Source organism: Mastigoproctus giganteus, chromosome 5, assembly GCF_048544385.1.
Source record: "Mastigoproctus giganteus isolate SK-2022 chromosome 5, ASM4854438v1, whole genome shotgun sequence".
NCBI lineage: Eukaryota > Metazoa > Arthropoda > Arachnida > Uropygi > Thelyphonidae > Mastigoproctus > Mastigoproctus giganteus.
This window is the reverse complement of record NC_143579.1, coordinates 13,680,199-13,703,980: the sequence shown is the minus strand read 5'-3', so window position 1 is coordinate 13,703,980 and position 23,782 is coordinate 13,680,199. Positions and strand designations below refer to the sequence as shown.

Sequence of the window (23,782 nt, the reverse complement as noted above, 5' to 3'; positions counted from 1 at the left end):
GCATCGCAGTTTTTTTTTACAAAAATGAATACATAAAATACAGAGATATTTACTCGAATTTAAGAAACAGTATGAAATTCCATAAGTCTGATCACATGTATTAATTTAAAAAACCCGTAGTTAAAACTTAAAAACCAGTACTCATATTTAACATTTTATGCGAGTACTGGTTTTTAACGAGTACTGGTGAGACGTGACTATATAATATAGCACGCGAGCATAATTTTTCCAGGCTTTGTAAGGTTTCATTGCCTAAGACACATAAAGACAGTTTCAGAAAGATCACTAATTGGATCTAAAAAGCCTTCATTCCTTCTGCCATCGTCACACAACAACAGACGATAGTGCCAATCGTTTGGAAAACTGTAACATAAAAATATCGCTGTAAAATGGAGGAGGTAAGTATCTCTTAAATTTTCTACAGGATTTGCATAAATCTATAAAAAACGGAGATTACGAAACCATATAATTTTACTTTTTTATAGATAAATAAATATTTATAAATAAATAAATTTATAGATATATAATGTTATGCTTTCCCTATGAAATTTTATATTTTGTTATTTTGTATGAAATTTTAAACATATAGGCGATTGCAAAGTGTAACTTTCCTACGTTTTCCTTAAAAAAGTTAATAGTAGTATCTATGATTATTATGATTATTATGAATATATTATGATTATTATCTAATACTCATACAAATTGACGACTGACGTTTAATATATTATTCTGATTTTTTAAATATTCTGTACAGTGGATGTGAAATAACTTGAACACAGCATTCTAGGTATAGATAGTAATTAAGGGAAGCTCACTCTGCCCTTACAAGTGACTAACCCTGTCTGCTTTTCTAGTTTGTTTAGCGTTGCTCTGTGTCATTCTGTTCTGCTTTTGAACAGGATGCCAGGATTTTTTTGAATAGTGTTTATGGGTATAATTGAGCTTTAATTATCATGTAGCATTAAAGATATAATTACCATCAGGTTTAAAGGAAAGGGTTTTTGCCTCCGTAAAGGTGACTACAGTGGTCTCAGATAATTTTGAAATTCTGTACGGTGGGCCAATTGATGGTGTTACCAACAGCAAATTAATTCTAAATGGGAAGCATTCAAGGAATTAATAGTGGAAGCTACTAGACTTTTCATACCTATTAAAGTCTTGAGGGAGAAGCGACTGGCAGGTGAGGGACGTGTTATAATCCGCGCAGGCGTCTCCCCACCACCACCGCCTCAACACTGGCTCTTTTGAGTACAACTCTGGACAACTCCAGCTTTGAAAATTGTTAAAAAATACTTCTCGTCGCAAAATTTATAAATGACTTTTATAGAATTATTAACTAACTATTTAGCAACCTTTTTGTCACTAAATGGAGAGTTACTTAGTACAAAGAAGCACGCTATCGAAGTGCAATAAAAAATTGTTTTTTTAATTTTAACACAAAAAATAAGTAAATGATAGATTTCAGTCGGAATAGTTTTCCCTTGATAAGCATCGAATAACGCATAGCTAATGTGATTTTTAAATTTTTAGTTCCATTAACAACAAAAATATATGGGGGACGCGAAAATTACTCTCATTTTCCTATCTGGCGCCGCCATTTTTAATTTTAAAATTATATTTTAAACCTACTCGTTGAGCTCTTTCCAACGGTTTATAACAAGCTATAGGTTGTCGACATTTTTGTCCCCTCCATATTTTACTCCCCCATTTGTCAGACAAATTTTTGTCAACAACGATCAGTATGGCGTTATGTTGGCCCACATGATGTACAAACTCATGCAAATTTTCAAGTCAATAGGTTGAGTTGTTCCAGAGATACCATGCTGTGATAGACAGACAGACAGACAGCCAACGGAGTGACATTATAAGGGTCCTTCGTAAGACTCATCATCATCGTCATCAGTCGTTTATAATCCACTGCAGGATGAAGGCCTCTCCAGCAACTTTCCAGTTCCTTCTGTTTTGTGCAATGGCCATCCATTTACTACCGACAAACTCATGAATTTCATTTGTCCATCTCCGCCGTTGTCTTCCAGGTTTTCTTCTAGCTCTTCTTGGGTACCATTCTGTTATTTTCTTAGTCCATCTGTCATCATGTCTTCGGGCTATGTGTCCTGCCCAAGACCATTTTAGTTCTTTAGTTTTGATAAGAATGTCCTTTACTTGAGCTTGGTGCCTAATTCATGTGTTTCTCTTCTTATCTAACAGTCTGATTCCCAATATAATTCGTTCCATTCTTCGCTGCGTAGTTCTCAGCTTCTCTTCTATTTTGGTGAGTGCCCAAGTTTCACTTCCATAAGTCATGATGGGGAGTATACGTTGGTTCATTATTTTACGTTTCAGACAAATTGGGATATTGCTCCTCAGTACAGTATATGACTATATTTCCTTTTTTTTTATCGTATGATGTGAGCAATACACGAAGGAACCAGTTTTTTCCTGCTTCCTTCGTGTATCGTGGCCGTGAGATCCAAACGGATAGTGAGGCACCATCGTGATATCGAAGCCCGAGGCGAGATTCGAACCCGCGACCTTTGGGTTGCCAGGCAGTCACTTTACCCACCCGGCTCGCCGGGTCGGCACTATATTTCCTGAATGCTATCCATCTAAAATTTATTCGTTAGACTACGGATCCTAAAAAGTGCATCATAAAAACAAAACAGAACGCTTCCCCCCAAAAAAAATTTCCTCCTTACTCCGTTAAGGTAAATTTTAGAAACGCGGTATTTATAAGGATTTTGGACGATGAACCATACAGATTTACAATGGGCCACATTGAAAAATATATTATTGTAACAAAAATCTTCATATTAATCACTGTTTCAAACTAAGGTTGGGTCAGGTGAGTCAAAACTTTCCATTTTTGTTTCTGTCTTCCCAGATCGTGTCTTCTACCATATTCTCCCACTCAATTCCATTTGTTTCCACGTCCTCTCTAATGTGATCTCTCTCTCTCTCTCTCTCTCTCTCTCTCTCTCTCTCTCTCTCTCTCTCTCTCTCTCTCTCTCTCTCTCTCCACCTCTTTCTGGGTCTTCCTCTCGACCTCCGGGAAACGGGGAACATCCTTTGTAAAAAGGATAGCTGGAACAGGACCAGGGTATGTCTGCCAGGGGCAAAGGTTGATGACGTTGTAGAGCGGATATCATCTTTCAAGGGCACAAAAGGTGATATAGTTGTACACGTTGGCACTAATGATATTAAGAGTAGGAGAACGGCGGAATTACTCAACAAGTACAGGTCACTGTTGAAAAAAAGCCGTGAAATAGGGTTGAATTTGAAAGTGTCTGCAATTCTGCCCAGACACGATAGGAGGGAGTATATGATGAGAGCCTTGTCGATCAATTCGGCCCTGGAAAGATTGTGCAAGGCTCGAGGGGTAGAATTTTTTTCAGCCTGGACTGTACTTGTTAACAGGAGAGATTGCTTCTACAGGGATGGGATACACTTAAATAGAAAGGGTGCAAGAATATTTGCTGATGCTATCGAGGCAGTGTTAGGTGGGTCGGAAAACTGCTAGTTTGGGGGGATACAAAGACTAATAGTTTAACAGTAACCGCAGGCAGAGGTGAAGGTGATTCTTGCACAACTTCTATTAGAATAAGAAGCGACCTGGAGGGAGGGGTATTGGGGGTTTCAGGGACGGATGGCAGTCATCATGGAATAGTTGGGTATATGGGATGTGTTAGGGTAACAAGGAATAGGCATAGGAGCATGTATGCTTGCATGTATGCTAGAAGTATAGTAAATAAATTTGATGAATTTGAAGTGTTGGTCAAGACATCAAAGGCGGATATTGTTGAGATAGCAGAGACGTGGTGTCACAAAGATATAAGGAATGCAGAACTGGAATTTGGGGAGTACAATGTGTACAGAAAGGATAGACAGGACAGAAAGGGAGGGGGTGTTATGCTGTTAATTAAGAAAAACATAAAATCAAAGGAAGTGCACCCAGTTAATATAGATGAGTTGAGTCAGTTTGGTGTGAGATAAGCACTGCGAAAGGAAAAATAAGAGTAGGAGTGTGTTATAGGCCTAATGACTTGAATGAGTACAATGAACAATTGTAGAGAGAAATAGAGTGGGCCAGTAAATCAGAATGTCTTATAATGGGGGATTTTAACTTCCCAGATATTGACTGGAACTTGTGGATTGGTCACTCACACACTAGTCAGACTTTTGTGGATTTATTGGATGATTGTTTCTGCAGCAGCATGTTCGAGAGGCAACCAGAGAAAGTAACACTCTTGATCTGGTTATCAGCAGTGATCATTCGTGTATTAAGAATTTGCAGATAAAGGAACCACTAGGTGGCAGTGATCACAGTGTGCTGAAGTGGGATTTACTCAAAGAGGTAACTACCGTCAGGGGTAAAGGAAAGGGTTTTTGCTTCCGTAAAGGGGAGTACAGTGGTCTCAGACAGTTTTTAAATTCTGTACAGTGGGATCAACTGACGATGTTACAAACAGTAAATTCTTAGTGGGAAGCATTCAAGGAATTAATCGTGGAAGCTACTAGACTTTATATACCGATTAAGAAATATCGTTCAAGGTTTAGGCCTAAATGGTTATCAAATGAACTAATGAGACTCGTGACAGAGAAGAAAAATGCATGGGATGCATATAAATTATCAGGTGACGCAGAAGCCTGTGGCAGATATAAGCTAGTCTGTAATCAGGTCACAAAGGAGGTTCGGCAGGCGAAGGCGGATTACGAGAAATCTTTGGCAAAAGATGCTAAGAAAAACAGCAAGGATTTCTTTACTTATATAAACTCTAAAAGGAAGGGGATTAATATGATTGGTCCACTTGACATCGATGGTTCGACTGTTGATGATCCTGCTCAGATAGCAAACAAACTGAATGAGTATTTTGCATCTACATTCACACGTGAGGAATTATTACAGTTTGAAAATGGAAGAAGGTTATCAAATAGTAGCAGTGTGCTTAATGATTTTGTAATAACTGAGAGCAAAGTGGAGGAGAAATTGTTGAAGTTAAACATAAGAAAGGCACCTGGGGTGGATGGGATCTATTTAGTTATTTTAAAGGAGGCGGCAAAGCAACTAAGCAAACCCTTAGCCATAATTATGAGAGCATCCTTGGACTCAGGAGAGGTTCCCACGGACTGGAGATGTGCAGATGTGTAATTACAGACCAGTTAGTTTAACTTCTGTTCCGGGTAAAATAATGGAGTCGCTGGTTAAAGATGCATTGCAGGATCATCTAGACAAGACTGCAGCAATAATTCCACAGCATGGGTTTGTTAAGGGAAAGTCTTGTCTGACAAATTTGATTGGTTATTATGATGTGGTCACAAAGGAACTGGATGCAAAAAATAATTTTGATATCATATACTTGGATTTCAGGAAAACGTTTGACACTGTTGCGCATGGAAGACTACTGTACAAATTGGAGCAGAATGGTATTAAGGGTAAGTTGCTACAATGGATAAAAGGATGGTTAAGTGGGAGAAGACAGAGGGTGGTAATCAATGGGTGCTGCTCTTCGTGGACTAATGTTATTAGTGGAGTCCCACAGGGTTCGGTGTTGGGTCCACTGTTGTTTTGTGTATTTATCAATGATATTGATGAAGGTATATCAGGCTTAATGTCGAAGTTTGCAGATGATACAAAGGTTGGCAGGGTTGTTAATGACAGTAATGGCAGTGTGCTACTGCAACAGGATCTAGATAATTTGGGCAGATGGGCTAAGAAGTGGCAACTGAAGTTCAACCTTGACAAATGCAAAATACTGCATATGGGTAGAAGTAACCCCAGAGAAACGTACCAACTGTGTGGTACTACACTTAAGGTGGTAGAAAATGAAAAAGACCTGGGAGTAATTGTGCTGTCAGATATGAAGTTTTCTGAGCAGTGCAGACAGGCTGCTAGGGCGGGTTGTGGGGTTTTGTCAATGATATATAGGAATTTTGCTAGCAGGGAAAAGGAGGTGATTGTCCCTCTGTATAAGGCAATGGTCAGGCCACGCCTTGAGTACTGCGTACAGGTCTGGAGGCCTCATTTTAGGAAGGATGTAGATTTGCTTGAGCGTGTACAGAGAAGAGCAACACGATTGGTGAGGGGAATGAAGGGATTCTCTTACCAAGAGAGGCTTAAGTTCTGTAAATTGCAGTGGCTGGAGACTAGGCACCTGCGCGGTGATCTGATTGAGGTCTATAAGGCCTTGAATGGGTTGAGCACGCTGAATTCTGATGGGATCCTTCCACTTGTTCAGATTACCAACCTATGGGGACATAAGTTCAAATTAAGAAAGGACAGATGTAGAATAGATGTGCGGAAATTTGCCTTTAGCCAGCGGGTGGTTAATTGCTGGGACAAACGTCCATCTGTCGTTGTGGAAGTTGATAGGTTAAATAAATTTAAGGAGGAACTGGACAGGCATTTGGAGGGAATGGTGTGATTTTTTTTTTTTTTTTTTTTTTTTTTTTTTGGCTGATGCTGCATAAGCTCCTATACTTGCTTTCTTGCATCATGTGCCACTACTACTACTACTACTACTACCTCTTCTTGTCCAATTTCATCTCAAACATTCATCTAGTTAATCTGTCCAAGTTCATTCTTTTTGTATCCAAGCCACTGCAAACGTAGTTTGGACACACGAAATCCAACCCCTCAAAATCCAACCCCACGTCCGAGCCATATGGATTGGATAAAAAGTGCTACAAAAACAAGAATAACAAAAATGATATTATTATTCCCAGTAATTTGTTACTTTCAAATCCTGAAGCGCAAAAAAAGATATTGAATTAATAAATATATATATAATAAAATATATATATAATAAATGTAGTGTGCAAACCCATAGAATGGCGCTTTGGTGTATATTTTCATATATTTTATTTAGTGATAGGTATAATTGAAAAAATCGATTATATGCAAATCAGGTTACAATAGATATCTCACCTAATTTTAGAGAGAGAGAGAGAGAGAGAGAGAGAGAGAGAGAGAGAGAGAGAGAGAGAGAGCGTGTGTGTGCGTGTGTGTGTGTGTGTGAACACAAAATTTATTTATTTATTTATAATTAATGAGATTTTCATTATTCAAAAGTTGCTGGGCCATCCATAATTCTGGATTTTATTTCTTTTCCAAAGGAAAATTCGTCGGAAGTCAACGAAAGCCAGCTAAAGGAAGAATTGAAAGATTTAATAAATAAAATTAAAGTAAGTGAAAAAACTCTTTAATAAAAGGATTTGCATACATAAACACGCTTATACACAGACAGATCATTTAATTCTCCGAATGGTAGCGCCGTGGTATGACCACTCAAGTTTCAGTGAACTGTTGGTAGATGGCAAGAGAGCGTATGTTCAAGGATACTCTGTCACAGTTGCAAATTTTACCTTGTTGCTTGATAGTTGGAAATTGGGCCTAAGTTGCATGCTGTTAGTGTGAATGAGCTACATATTAGAAGATTGAGTAACGTTTTGTTATTTGCTCTTGTGTTAAGCGCAAAAGCAGCTGAAACTTTGAGGCATCAGTATATTTTGTTTACAATTACATGTATTTTTCGGTCGGTTTGCTGGACAAAAAACCGGAGTTTCCCTGAGAACTCTTGCCTGAGACTGACTAACTTAGCTACGATGTGAAAAGTACATCAAAATTCCTCGATTCATTGAGGAAATCCGAACTCAGACCTATTCCACCTGGTGTGGATGGATGGTGATTATAACTGTACTAACATCGAAAGCAATCTACAGAGACTGTAAGAAAAACCAGGTTTTGGAGACAAGTATTTGAAGGAACTGCGATTTTCAAGTGAAAAACGGAGGAGGTCAAGAATACGGGGACAAAATGACCACTTTGAAAGATTTATCAAGAATGGCTTCCGGGAGTGCTTCTAGATGCATTTATGGATTCAGGAGAAGCCACTATAATTTGAAGATATGCAAATGTCTCTTCTATTCACAAAGAGGATCCAGCAATTACAGACCCATAAGCTTGACTTCTGTTCAGAAAAAAGAATGGATTAGTGGTAAAAGAAGTATTGCTGGATCATCTTGACAAGAATGCAGTTAACTGCAATCACAGTATTCATTTGTTAAGGAGCAGATCTTGTCTGCCCAGTATGATTAGCAAAATATAATTTTGCTAATCATACTGGACGCAAAATATAATTTTGACATCATATACTTAGATTTCAGTAAAGATTTTGACACTGTTCCACACAAAAAAACTGCTTTACAAATTGTAGCTGGTTGGTTGTTGTAGGGTTTTAGGTGCACCAATAACTTATACCATATTGCTCCTTATATATTACGTCTATAAATTGCTGGTTGCTGAACGAAACACCCGAGTTTCTGGGAGAAAACCCATGCTAGTTACCCTCGCCCGACTAACTCAGCCAAGTTTTGAAAAGTCCCATAAAATTCTTCGAATCATTGACGGGAGTCAGGTCTTTGCCACTTGATGTGGAAAGGCGGTGATTATAACAACTGTTCTACCCACGAGGGCGTAAATTGGAGCAGTATACAATTAGCGGCAAGTTATCGCTACGGATAGAGAGATGGCTGAACGGCTGAAGACAAATGGGTACTGCTCTTCTTGAACTTAGTGATAAGGACTCCACTAATGTTATTATTGGAATCCCTTAGGGTTCAGTGCTGGGCCCCCTCTTGCTGTTTGCAATATTTATTGATGATATTGATGAAAGCAAATCGAGCTATTATTATTGCAAACTTAAACAATTGTTTAAGTCTGCAGATGATACAAAAGTTGACAAGTTGGTTAATGAGAGGAATCAAGGCATACTACTGCAATAACACATAGAAAAATTACTCACACAGGTTAATTGAGGTTTAACATTGATAAAGGTAGAGTATTGCATATGACTGGCAGTAACCTCAAAATATCATACTAAGTAGGTGGTATCACATTCAAAGTGGTGGAGAACAAAAGAGACTTAAGGGTAACAGTATAGTCCGACAATGAGTCTTCTGAGAAGTGTAGACCAGCTATTAGGACAGCTCGTGGTGTATTCTGTCAGTGATGTAGGAATTTTGCCAGTAGAGACAAGGAGGTATTTATTCCATTGTATAAAGGAATGGTTAAGTAGCATCTTGAGCACTGCATACAGGTCTGGAAGCTTCATTTTAAGCTCATTCCAAATGAGGCTTCCTCATTTGGAAATGAGAAATTGCAATGAGGAGCAACCAGACTAGTGGAGCAATCATAAAAAAGGCACGAAAGACTTCAGTTTCTGCAAATTATAACGCCTGGAAACTAGGCATTTGCGAGACCAGATTGAAGCTATATGCTGATAGCATCCTTACCCTCTCCGATAACACACATGAGGGAATGTGAATTTAAATTGAAAAAGTATGGTTGCAAGATAGACATGCAGGATAGTCGTGCGAAAAGTTGTTGTCACTCAGAGAGTAGTTAATTGTCGGAAGAAACTGCCATCTGGAGTTATAGAAGTGGGTAATTTCAATAAATTTAAGGAAGAATTAAGCAAATTTCTAGAGGGGTTGGACAGATGGAGTGAATATATATATATATATTTATTTATTTTATTTATTTATTTTTTTTGGTCGATGCTGCATAAGCTTGTTTCTTTGATTATTTGCCTTCGCTAATACTAATCATCGATGATGGAACTGTATACATATCAAAGGAGATTCGAAAATGTGAAAGCACTGACAAACATTAACAACGCAGATAAAATTAAGGTGAATCCATTCAGCAAATTAGATGGTCTGTGTTCAAATATTTAATATTAAATGTTTTATAAATTTTTAAAGTAAATTAAATATGATATACTGTATTTATAATTAGCAATTTCCAAAAGATGAAGGAATTTCTGAATGTATTTTAATTCATGAAAAACAGTATTATTATATTTTTTATGCACATCGGTGTATAATATCCCGTAATTTTATACCATATCAGCCTCAAATGGTATTCCCGCTTAGGGCCCCTATTAACATAGTGGACCAGATCGGGCTACTTGACTATAAGTTTTCCCATTCTTCTCCATATCTTGGGTAACTGCATACTACTAATGGTATAGAAATATTATGGAAATGGGTTCTGAATAAATTCATTTTCTTGAAAAATATTAATGACTGAATGAAGCTTTATCATAACTCGATGTGATTTAAAACCATTGATTTTCCTCACAGGAGAAACAAGAATCTGTAGCAGATAAAACTATGTCGGACATCTGTGGAAACATGGGAGATGTGCCGAAAATTCAACTGAGACCAAAGAAAATCTTGAAAGGTCATCTCTCTAAAGTGAATGCCACTGATTTTAGAGAAGACAACAGGTAAAGCATTCACCCTAATCATTTTTGGTTTGATGGGTTCTTTTTGCTTAACAAATGCATTTGCTTTATCAAATATAACCGTAGACAATGGTCTAGCTTTAAACTTGAACTTTATGATACGATATCATTAAGAGCATCTTGAATATTAATTTCACAGTGAGAAAAAAACGATTCCGCAGAACATCGTTTTTATTCAGGGAAAGTTATACATATACATTCAAATAAATCTTGAATCTTGAACTGTCTTAAGAGGAATATGGGACCATTCTCCATGGAGAGACGATTTAAGCTCCTTGAATGATGAAGGCGGAGGAAATCTGCTTCTCACTCTCCTCTCCAAATGTGGCTGAGTAAAGTTCAATTCCGGTGATTGTGCAGGCCGTGAGAGATGCTTACCCTCAATTTCATGCTCCTCAAACCAAGACTGGACACATCTAGATGTGTGTACCGGAGCATTATCATCTTGAAACAACGTTTGCACCATGGGATGAACCTGGTTATTTAGAATATTAAGGTAATCGGTGGCAGCTTCAGGTGGTAGATGACTTTCATCAACCGGCGAAATACCACCACTTTGCTTATTGGAGGCTTGAAGTGGTGAAACCCATGTTTAGTCTCTAGAGCAAAGTTTCCGGCACTCCCCCCCCCCCCATACTTCTCCTTTAACCCATGCACGGTACTAAGTACTATAGGTTTTGATACCTTTCGAGTTTGGGGTTTTCATAAAAAAAAAAAAAAAAAAAAAAGTAATTTGCATGTTCAGGTGATGATAGGACTTAAAGAATACCAAGATACTGCTGCCCATGTTTGACAGTTGGCAAAAGACAGGATGATGTGCTTCATTTCGCATTCGCCAAACGTAAACTCTCCTTTGACGTTGGAAAAATTGTGAATGATGATTCGTCTGAAAGGATAACATGTTTACAATCATCAGGTGTCCAGTTTTTGGGCTCCTCACACTGTTGCATCCTTTTTCTGTCGTTACAATGAGTAACGAGTGGCTTGGCAATAGCAGCTCCGCCATAAATTTCAGCTCTATGAAGTTCTTGCGGAACTGTTTTGATAAAAACTGGATTGCTGAGACTCATATTAAGTTGTGCTGTTATTTTGGGGCTGTCGTTTTATGTTTTCCAGCTACAATCCTTTTCAGTATCCAATGGTCTCTTTCAGTCATCTTCAATTTTCTACCACAGTCAGATTTCGTTTTTCCATAATTGGTGAATGCATTCATCAATTATGGATCACCACCATAATTGATGAATCACCATCACCACCTCCCAACACCGGATGGAAAAGCCCCGGGTTTGAATTCTGTCAATGACGCGAGGAACTCTTATGGACTTTTTTTCACTCCGTGGCTGAGTTAGACGGTCTCAGGCGTAAATATCAGGATTCCTCCCCTCGGAAAACCGGGTTATTCGTCCAGTGAAGCAGGCAAATCGACCAGAGAACACACGCAATTTACAGATATTATACACATGGGTAGTTGAAAGTATCTTTCCAGGTGACCCAAATATAATACTTTTTTTTTTTTTTTTTTCGATACAGTTGCTTTAGATACATTAAACAAACCAGAAATTTTCCAGCAGTTTTAGTTACCGATGCACCCTGCTAAATGTGCGCTGCACCAACAATTTGACCACTTTTGAATTCAGATAGTTCGTTCATTTTCTTCGTGTAGCTTTTTATATCAGCTGTAAATAACCATCATATTTTATCCATTTTCCTCCACAGTACTATATACAAGAAACAAAAAAAAAAAAAAAAAAAAATCATCACTGAATCATAACTACATGATACTTTCATATCAGGTGTTTCCATTATTTTATTTATTTATTCTTTCTTTCTTCCTATCATTTTCACCATCCTGAATCCATAAATTCTAAAAATTCTTATACCACAAAAACGGCTAATAAGCAATTGTGGTATAAGAATTGAATAAGCAACGCTTCCACTCTAGAGAAGACTAATGTTACTTATTCTCGGCGAATATCACCACCCAGAAGGCACCGTTTCGAAGCTTGCTGGCCCCTCATCGGTGGGCGGTTGGGTTCCTCAGTGATACAATGAGTGACAACCCAGTTAAGAAGTTTAACTTCACATTATGAGAGAAGGCAAACAGTCTTCTCTACTGAGGCTTTGAACTTAGTGCTGAAATCTTTTTTTAGCATGCTATTTCCTTAAAGTCTTGGAAACGCTGAGTGACTGCGTAACGCCATCTACTGCCATTGTTTATAAACAGAAATCTGCTTCGTACCATTAAGAGACGAAAATTAAACGGAAACTTGTAATTCGTTTTTCTATAAAACATTTATTCAATAGTAATTGATTATTTATGTTTTATTTACTAATGTAAATTAAAAAAATATTATAATTATGTAATTCGAAAATGAATAATTAATCTTATTTTCAAAGCAAACTGTGTTTGCAACAAAAAAAAAAAATAACTTTACACCTATATGTTTCAAATAACTTTTTATTAATCAAAAGTTTAAGAGCGTGTCAGCCAACCTTTGGTCATGGGAATGTATCTGTGAAAAATGGGTCATGCAGCCACAGCTAATATTCCCTCCTCGATGGCTCCACTGCAGCTATAGTAGGTGTCTAGACTTTGTTGATTTGATGATTGATCATAATGCCTTTTAGTTTAACTGCACCAATTGTTTATCTCTTGTTATAAGTTGCTTATTGTAGTATTTGAGGCTTATGATACAAGAAAGCAAGCTTATATAGCATCAGCCAAAAAAAAAAAAAAAACCCTTCCCATTTCACCCATCCATTCACTTATTTAAGTTGTTGACCTTTACAATAGATGGAATTTTTCCAACTATTAACCATCCTTTGGCTAAAGGCAAATTTCCGCACATCTAGAATTGTCTTTACTCAATTTGAATTTATGCCCTCTCAGGTGATTATTCTGAGCAAGAGGAAGAATCCCGTCAGTATTGAGCATGCTCAAACACCATTCAAGGCTTTATTCATCTCAATCAGATCACCTCGCAGGTGACTAGTCTCCAGACACTGTAATTTGCAAAACTTAAGCCTTTCTTCGTAAGAGCACCGCTTTGTTCCATTCACTAATCTTGTTGCCCTTCTCTGTACTCGTTCCAGCAGCTCTACATCCTTCTTGAAATGAGGCCTCCAAACCAGTATACAGTATTTAAGGTGTGGCCTGACCATTAGTGTCCTTAACAACCATGCCAACCTTCGTATCGTCTGCAAACTTGGACATTAAGCTTGATATACCATCATCAATATCATTTATAAATACAGAAAACAAGAATGGACCCAACACTGAACTCTGGGGGACTCCACTAATAACATTAGTCAACGATGAGCAGTGACCATTGATTACCACTCTTTGTCTTCTTCCACTCAACCATCCCTTTATCCATAGCAGCAATTTGCCTCCAGTACCACACTGCTCCAATTTGTTCAGCAGTCTTCCATGTGCAATAGTATCAAAAGCCTTTCTAAGATCCAAATATATGATATCAAAGTTATTCCCTGCATCCAGTTCCTTTGTGATCACATCATAGTATCCAATCAAATTGGCCAGGCAAGACTTTACCTTAACAAAACATGCTGTGTCCGAGCTATAACTGAAGTCTTGTCTAGATGATCCTGCAGTGCTTCTTTTACCAGTGCCTCCATTAATTTTCCTGGAACAGAAGTTAAACTAACAGGTCTATAATTACTTGTGTCGCCCTTACATCTTCCTTTGTGAATTGGGGTCACATTTGCTTACTTCCTTTGCTGCCTCCTTTAATATAACTGGATAGATCCCATCCACCCTGGGTGCCATTTTTTATGTTTATTTTCAACAATTTCTCCTCCACTTTTCTCTCAGTTATTGCAAAATCATCTAGCTCACTGCCAGAGTTCAATTCACCTCTGGCATTTCCCCTCCCTAAATAACTCCTCATGTGTGAATGTAGATACTCATTTAGTTTGTTAGCTATCTGAGCAGGATCATCAACAGTTAAACCATCAGTATCCAGTAGATCAATCTGATTCATCCCTTTCCTTCTAGAGTTCAGATAGGTAAAGAACTCTTTGGTGTTTTCCTTTGCATCCTTTGCCAAAGATTTTGCCCCCTCTGGGTGTGCCTTGGGTCTTCCTTGCCTTATCAATGTCCATTGTCTGGAGAGGTCAGGCGAGTTTAATTGCCTCTAATAGGACTAAGTCACAGTTAGCAGTTGATGTCTAAGTTTCCATTTCTCAAGGACAACCATTGTTGTCCTTGAGAAACAATGGGCACCTTCAGCTGCCCATTGTTTTTTCCACACACGGTAATTAACTCGAATAAAAAATTCCTGGCTGTCGCTGCCATACAGGAAACTTCTGAAGTGTCCTTCATAGGCAATACTTAACACCATCAAACCCATTTCGTTTCTTTTAACTTTATTAAAATAATGGATGTCTCCAACACAACTTTCTGCTATATAACAGCATAGAAGATTCATGCCGATCTGGCCTCAACAATTTACACTATAATTCCATACTGAATATTTCTGGATTTTAGATGTGTTTAGTCAAAAAAAGTCTCACGCTTGCTTTAAATGGCTTCGATTGAGAGTATCTGAAGTGATTCAAGATTTTTCTTCTTCTTAGACACGTGGTGTCCGGATCGCTGGATGGAAAACTTATTGTGTGGGATACTTGGACGGGAAACAAGGTAAGCTAACGAGTTACATATTAATGTTTCTTTATAGTTTATTCTGGTGAAACAAAAAGTATTAATAAATCTATACATGTTGACGTGCTTGGTGAACAATCTCTTTTCATATAAATATCAAAATGCCTAAGTTTGCTGATATTAAAGATTATTTACACAGCATTTAGGATTGCTTCGAAACATTACAGTATTTGGCAGCACTGTATCACTATCAATCACTCTCACCTACAAAAAAGGATTGTGTAATTTTAAAACTGCTAGAGAAAATTGTCAGAAAATATATAATCTTTGTGATAGATCTTATTGAAGTGTGACAAATGACTGTCTTATAATTCTTCCCAGTAGTTTGCATGTGAAAATGTACACATGTAAACAAGTGGAGGAAATTACATATTAAAAATAAGCCTAACTTGAGCTATTTATAACGAATTGGTACATTAATCATTTATGTGCAGCCCAACTTCAGACATTTGTTAATAGGTATTTCGATACACCATTCAATGTTTGAATTTCTTTATTACTCGCCATAAGCAACAACTTTTAAAATAGCATTCTTTTCGTGACAGGTCCAGATTATTCCCCTCCTGTCCAGTTGGGTGATGACAACTGCTTTTGCTCCTTCGGGAAATTTCGTTGCTTCTGGAGGGATGGACAACATGTGTACTATTCACGATCTTAACAATCGAGACAACAAAGGAATCAGCAAAATTCGGAGAGAACTGGCAGGCTTTGAAGGCTTTCTGTCATGTTGCAAATTTTTGGATGATGGAAAGATTATTACAGGATCTGCCGACATGAAAATGTGTGTCATAATGAAACCTTTACACTTTAATATTTTATAATTTTCTCATTACTATTCAAATTTATTTCACTTTCTGATGTAAATTATGTGTTATTCAATATAAATGTATTCTAAAAATACGACCACTTCAAATAATGTAATGTAACTTAGATAATATAATTTTTATTTTAAAATTATATTTATATTTAAATTATACTTATATAATTAGAATTATTAAAATGTTTTATAAAAATTATGATTAAAAAATCATAAATACTGTTTGCAGTATTTATTAACGATACTGATACCATTCTCAGGGTGGTTGAGAACAAAAAAAACTTAGCGGTAATTATACAATCTGACAAGAAGTTCTCTAAGCATTGCAGTGAGCTTATGGATTTTGTTGATGGTAAAGAGAAATTTTTCCAGCAGGGACAAGGAGGTAATTATCCCGTTGTATAAGGCAATGGGCAGGTCGTATCTTCATAGTGCATACAGGTCTGGAAGTCTCATTTTAAGAAGGGTGTGGATCTTTTGGAAGGATGCCAAGAAAAACAAAAGTCAGAGCCACAAAACTGTACTTTCATCCAGAGACTCGTGTTCTCTGAATTGTAGAGTCTGGAAATTAGACACCTGGTTGAAGTGTTCAACGCTTATACTTACTCTTTTCCGGACTACGCTCATAAGGGAACATATGTAAAAGGATGGTCTAGAATAGATGTGCAAAAATTTGCGTTCAACCAGACAGTGTTAATCATATTAATCGTTGGTCAGTTGGACAAGAAGCTTCAACTAAATGGTCTCCAGAACGCAACCTTTCACAGATTTTGGAGTTCTGCCAACCCTTTTAATCCTTTCTGGATGAGAAGGATGACATTTCCCCTATTGGCTGCGCTCCAATGGAATGGGGAAAGGTGGTGTCACTGATGGCTGTCTATCTTCAATTCTGGGTGTTTTAACATCGTTGCCAAAATTTTTGGTAATTAAAAAATATATATTTATTTGATTTCGTTTCAGTTTTAATATCTGCTAACAACGATTTATAGTCAAGTTTAAAAATTTCCACACTTGATGCGATAATTTATTTTTAATGGTTGCATCTTTCTTATATTATATCAATTCCAAGCAGCATTAACTACTGTAAATGGTAAAGTGAAACTTTTAGAAATCTATAGAATAAGGAAGCAGTACTGTGGTGAAGCCAGTACTGCTGAAAGAAAGTTTTATGAATGGCTAGAATGTTTATAAATCGGTTTAATAAGTCATCGCGCAACAAGAAAGCGCGATGTCTGCAAGTTATTCTTACGGTTTTTGAGAACTTAATTTGATATTTTAATGAAAATGAAAGAAGAAAAAAGAAAGAAAAGAATGATTTTGTACTCTACTTTTCCTTAGCATATGGTTGCTGTACAGGAGTGGTTGTAACTTTCTCTTTACCTGAATAAATAATAGTAATAAAACGAAGCTGAAGCCTAGTATCAGAAAGAAAAAAAATGTGGTAATGGAACGTTATTGAAGCATGATAACGCTGGGCCATGTGCGACCCATAAACCTGCTGACACCATTGGAACACTTGGACCTCAAATCTTAGAACTGTACCCTAATATTATGGCTTAGCTCCTTCAGATTTTTGTAATTTCAGTTCCTTGAACAAAAAAAAAAAAAAAAAAGAAAAACATTTGAACGGGTTCATATTTTATAATGATAATTAGGTAATACAATTCCTAACAGAGAATTTTCCTACAGAGAAAATTAATATCAAATAAAAAACACTTTTCCTATCTAAATATGTGACACAAATGTCATGAATATATCCGTTTAAAAAATTATTTATTTATTTTCTCACCATGTTTTACTTCATGATCCAAATGATACGCGAAATATAAAAATCTTTTTTTTTTTTACTTAATTGTGTTTACTTTTTGAACCAGATGGCGCGCTCGTCTGCAAAATCTTTTCTAAAAATGAATCGCTTGGTAACAAAAATAAATAAGGAATAATTGAATAAAGGATTCAATATAATTAAATAAACAAACAATAATAATATAAAAATAAATAACAAAATAAAATTATCTATATTTACTATAAATATCTCATTCACATACACAAAAATAACTATTAGATAATATCAGACTGGGTTTTATGGTTTTTTTTTTTTTTTTTTAATGAAAAAAGAAGTGATAATTATTGTATCTTGTTTTGTCCTCATCTGTCAGCATTCTCTGGGATCTGGAAAAAGGTGTCAAAGAAAAGGAATTTCGTGGACACGAGGGCGATGTCGTGAGTATGTCGCTTCATCCGGAAAAGAACTCCTTTGTGACAGGTTCCGTGGACAGGTCTATCCGAGTAAGTAGAACAAATGTCATACTCTCACAGCGTGTCTTATTTAATTTTACGTTTCTTTTAAGGTTATGGTTTTTTTTTATTTTTGAACCAGATGGCGCGCTTGTCTGCAAAACGGACTGGAGATGTGCAAATGTATCCCCAATTCACAAAGGGGAATCGAAGGGTGACACGAGTAATTACAGACCAGTTAGTTTAACTTCTGTTCCGGGTAAAATAATGGAGTTTGTTAAGGGAAAGTCCTCTCTGACAAATTTGATAGGATATCATGATGTGATTACAAAGGAACTGGATGCAAAAATAATTTTGATATCATATATTTGGATTTCAGGAAAGCTTTTGACACTGTTGCGCATGGAAGACTATTGTACAAATTGGAGCAGAATGGTATTAAGGGCAAGTTGCTACAATGGATAAAAGGATGGTTGAGTGGGAGAAGACAGAGGGTGGTAATTAATGGGTGCTGCTCTTCGTGCACTAATGTTATTAGTGGAATCCTACAGGGTTCGGTGTTGGGTCCTCTGTTGTTTTGTATATTTATTAATAATATTGATGAAGGTATATCAGGCTTAGTGTCGAAGTTTACAGATGATACAAAGGTTGGCATGGTTGTTAATGACAGTGTGCTACTGCAACAGGATCTAGATAATTTGGGCAGGTGGACTAAGAAGTGGCAACTGAAGTTTAACCTTGACAAATGCAAAGTACTGAATATGGGTAGAAATACCCCAGAGAAATGTACCAACTGTGTGGTACTACACTTAAGGTGGTAGAAAATGAGAAAGACCTGGGAGTAATTGTGCAGTCAGATATGAAGTTTTCTGAGCAATGCAGACAGGCTGCCAGGGCAGGTCATGGGGTTTTGTCAATGATATATAGGAATTTTGCTAGGAGGGAAAAGGAGGTGATTGTCCCTCTGTATAAGACAATGGTCAGGCTACGGCTTGAGTACTGCGTACAGGTCTGGAGGCCTCATTTTAGGAAGGATGTAGATTTGCTTGAGCGTATACAGAGAAGGGCAACAAGATTAGTGAGGGGGAATGAAGGGATTCTCTTACCAAGAAAGGCTTAAGTTCTACAAATTGCGGTGGCTGGAGACTAGGCACCTGCGCGGTGATCTGATTGAGGTGTATAAGGCCTTGAATGAGTTGAGCACGCTGAATTCTGATGGGATCCTTCCACTTGTTCAGATTACGAACCTAAGGGGGCATAAATTCAAATTGATGAAAGACATTTGTAGAATAGATGTGTGAAAATTTTCATTTAGCCAGAGGGTGGTTAATTGCTGGAACAAACTTCCATCTGTCGTTGTGGAAGTTGATAGGTTAAATCAATTTAAGGAGGAAGTGGACAGGCATTTGGAGGGAATACTACGATTTTTTGTTTTTTTGGCTGATGCTGCATAAGCTCATACACTTGCTTTCTTGCATCACATGCCACTACTACTACTACTACATTTCGTAATCATAAACTGATGCTCACAAAAATAAATAAATAATAAATAATTAAATAAATAAACTATATTAATAGTAAATTATAACTAAACTATATTTATAATATGTATATAAACAATATAAAAATAAATAATAATATTAAGGTAACTATATTTATTTATCATACAACCAAACAGAGCGATATAAATTCCAGTTTAGTCACTATATAATTCGAAGCCTATTTTCGTGTTTGAGGGATGAAAATCTTGTTTCACGGGAAGAAAATCGTATGTGAAATCTAAGCAATCGTCAACGGGATAGCAACCCAAAATTTTTTGAGTGTTTTTTTAAATCTGTACAATTTGAAGAAAAGATAATGAGAAAGAGGTAGTTTTCTTTGTAATAATAATAATAATAGAGGAAGACACCAACTCCATCATATGTTTACCTGAAATCACTATTTATTGGCACAGGGTTTACTTGCAACGCTGATATCCTAGAGAAAATATCGTAATGTGAACCCAATAGCACATTTTTTTGTAATTCGTTCCAAGTAGTCGGAAATTGAAAATTTCGCTATATTCCTAAGCTATTTATTCCTCTAAAAAGTCATATTTATAATGGAAATTGCACTACCCTTTCATCATTATCATATGTTCCCGTTATAAGAATCAATTTTGAACGCCTTTGTGATATTTTTCTAAAGCACGTTTCTGGAGGTCACGACCGAAAAACAATTTGCACTTTTCGGTTTATTGGGCTTTTCTGTCAGTGCAGTGATTTTCAACATGGGTGCCACGGCACCTGAGGTTGCCGCAACAGCATTCCAGGGGTACCACGTCATTTTGGGTTTAAGTTACTTAAACTTATTATTTTTTTTTTAATTTATATATTTTTTTCATTATAAAAGTGTACGGTATCTTTTTAATCTTGTCGTGATCTATAAATGATGTTTATTTAGTACCTCTATATAAAGAATAAAATTATTATATATACATATATAATTTGTATTATGAATTGTAATTTTGTGTATAGTTATATTATTGTAATAACTATCATATAACATATTTTTTTAATATTAGATATGTCTATATACAGTATATATAGTACAGAGAGAGGATCTAACAGGCAAAAAATAACTTAGGGGTGCCGTTATTAAAAAGTGGTTGAAAACCACTGTGTTAGTGCATCTAATTATAAACGGGAAGTAAACTTGATCTCATTGCATTTGTGATAATCACGATAACTGCAATTGTGTGGGTTTTTACGCTATAGTGGCGAAGTGTGTTCCCCTTCACTGAAATCTTCAATCGTAAAAAAAAAAAACAAATTTGCAGAAACTTCTCTTCATTCCTATTTACGTATTACAGAATCTCAGTTATCGATTGATTCAACTACTGCTCATCTCAGATGCCCAAATTATTCGCTGTATGATTCCTTTCGCCTCAAAGGTGGTACTTGTACATATGTCCGTTCTGATATTCCCTGTCAGAGACTTGGCAATTTGGAATCTCCTCTCTTTGATCTTCTCTGGCTTAAAATCTCTCTACCTCATTGTGTCGAATTCATCTGTTGTCTCTACCGTTCTCCCAACTCCACTAATCACTTGGAGCTCTTTGACTTCCTCTCTTTGCAACTTGACTTTCTCCAGTCCAACTTTCCTAACAGTGAGGTAATTTTCTTTGGTGATTTTAATGTCAACAACGTCTACAGAAAAGATAGACTGGATAGGAAGGGAGGAGGGGTTATGCTATTAGTTAAGAAATACATAAAATCCAAGGAAGTGAAGCCAGTGGACATCGCTGTACAGTGCAGTGTCGAGTCAGTTTGGTATGACATAAGCATTGGGAGATCAAAATTGAGAGTAGGAGTGTGCTATAGGCCTAATGACTCTGATGAGTATAATAAGGAACTGTACAGGGAAATAGAGTGGGCCAGTAAATCAGAGAGTCTTATAATGGGAGATTTTAATTTCCCAGATATTGACTGGAATTTGGGGGCTGGTCACTTGCAGACTAGCAAGGCTTTTGTGGATTTATTGGATGATTGTTTTCTAAATCAGCATGATCGGGAGGCAACTAGAGGGAGTAATACTCTTGATTTGATTATCAGTAGTAATTCTTCATGCATTAAGAATCTGCAGATAAAGGAACCACTAGGTGGCAGTGATCACAGTGTGCTGAAGTGGGATTTACTCAAAGAGGTAACTACCATTAGGGGTAAAGGGAAGGGTTATTGCTTTCGTAAAGGCGACTACGATGGACTGAGACAGTATTTAAATTCTATACAGTGGGACCAACTGATGATGTTACCAACAGCAAATGCAAAATGGGAAGCATTCAAAGAAATTATCTTGGAAGCTATTAGGCTTTACATACCAACTAAGAAATATTGTTAAAGGTTTAGGCCTAAATGGATGTCAAATGAACTGATGAGGCATATGGCAGAGAAGAAACATGCATGGGATACATACAAATTAACACATGACACAGAAGCCTATGATAGATACAAGTTGATCTGTAACCAAGTTACAAAGGAGGTTAGGCAGGCGAAGGCAGATTACGAGAAATCTTTGGCAAGGAATGCAAAGAAAAACAGCAAACAGTTCTTTACTTATGTAAACTCTAGAAGGAAGGGGAAGAATCAGATTGGTCCACTTGATATCAATGGGTTGATGATCCTGCTCAGGTAGCTAACAAACTAAATGAATATTTTGCATCGACATTCACACATCAGGAGTTATTTAGCGAGGGGAAAGCCAGAGGTGTATTCACCTCTAGCAGTAAGGTAGAGAATCTTGTAATAACTGAGAGTAAAGTGGAGGAGAAATTGTTGAAGATAAACACAAAAAGGCACCCGGGGTGGATGGAATCTATCCAGTTATATTAAAGGAGGCAGCAGAGGAAGTAAGCAAACCCTTAGCCAAAATTATGAGAGCTTGCTTGGACTCACGGGAGGTACCCACGGAGTGGAGATGTGCAAATGTGACCCCAATTCACAAAGGAGGATCAAAGGCTGACACAAGTAATTATAGACCTGTGAGTTTAACTTCTGTTCCCGGAAAATTAATGGAGGCACTAATTAAAGAAGCACTGCAGGATCATTTAGATAAGACTTCAGTTATAGCTCGAACACAGCATGGTTTTGTTAAGGGGAAGTCTTCCCTGACCAATTTGATTGGATACTATGATGCAGTCACAAAGGAAATGGATGCAGGGAATAACTTTGATATTATATACTTGGATCTTAGAAAGGCTTTTGATACTGTTGCACATGGAAGACTGCTGCACAAATTGGAGTGTTATTACATTGGAGGCAAATTGCTGCTGTGGATAAAGGGGTGGCTGAGGGGGAGAAGACAGAGAGTGGTAATCAATGGACACTGCTCGTCGTGGACTAATGTTATTAGTGGAGTCCCTCAGGGCTCAGTGCTGGGTCCATTATTGTTTTCTGTATTTATAAATGATATTGATGATGGTATATCAAGCTTAATGTCGAAGTTTGCAGACGATACAAAGGTAGGCAGGGTTGTCAAGGAAACTACTGACACTATGCTGCTGCAAGAGGATCTGGAAAGGTTGAGCAGATGGGCTGAGAGGTGGCAAATGAAGTTTAACATTGACAAATGTAAAGTACTACACATGGGAAACAGCAACCCCAGAGCAACGTATCAACTCTGTGGTACTACGCTGACAGTGGTAGAGAATGAAAGGGACTTGGGGGTGGTTGGGCAGGCAGACATGAAGTTCTCTGAGCAGTGCAGACGGGTGCAAGTGTAGCTCATGGAGTATTGTCAATGATATACAGGAATTTTTCCAACAGGGATAAGGAGGTGATTATTCCCTTGTATAAGGCAATGGTCAGGCCACACCTAGAGTACTGTATACAGGTCTGGAGGCCTCCTTTCAAGAAGGATGTAGAGCTGCTGGAACGAGTACAGAGAAGGGCAACAAGATTAGTGAATGGAACAAAGCGGTGCTCTTACGAAGAAAGGCTTAAGTTTTGGAAATTACAGTGTCTGGAGACTAGACACCAGCGAGGTGATCTGATAGAGGCGTATAAAGCCTTGAATGGTTTGAGCATGCTCAATGCTGATGGGAGTCTTCCTCTTGCTCAGAATAATCACCTGAGACGGCATAAACTCAAATTGAGGAAAGACAGATGTAGGATAGACGTGCGAAAATTTGCCTTTAGCGAGTGGGTGGTTGGTTGGTGGAACAGACTTCCATCCTTTGTTGTGGAAGTTGATAGCCTAAATAAA

General features: G+C 37.3%; 1 protein-coding gene across 1 annotated transcript in view; it reads left to right on the top strand.

The window, feature by feature from the left end:
- The first annotated feature begins 297 nt into the window (after positions 1-297).
- Gbeta76C (guanine nucleotide-binding protein subunit beta-2) overlaps positions 298-23,782 on the top strand; it is a 47,970-nt gene continuing 24,485 nt past the window's right edge. Inside the window, exons 1-6 of the mRNA XM_090373070.1 lie at positions 298-398; positions 7,111-7,179; positions 10,141-10,286; positions 14,901-14,964; positions 15,531-15,766; positions 17,962-18,091. Coding sequence (XP_090229196.1) covers positions 390-398; positions 7,111-7,179; positions 10,141-10,286; positions 14,901-14,964; positions 15,531-15,766; positions 17,962-18,091 — 654 coding nt within the window. The 5' untranslated portion in view covers positions 298-389. The remainder of the gene's footprint in view (positions 399-7,110; positions 7,180-10,140; positions 10,287-14,900; positions 14,965-15,530; positions 15,767-17,961; positions 18,092-23,782) is intronic.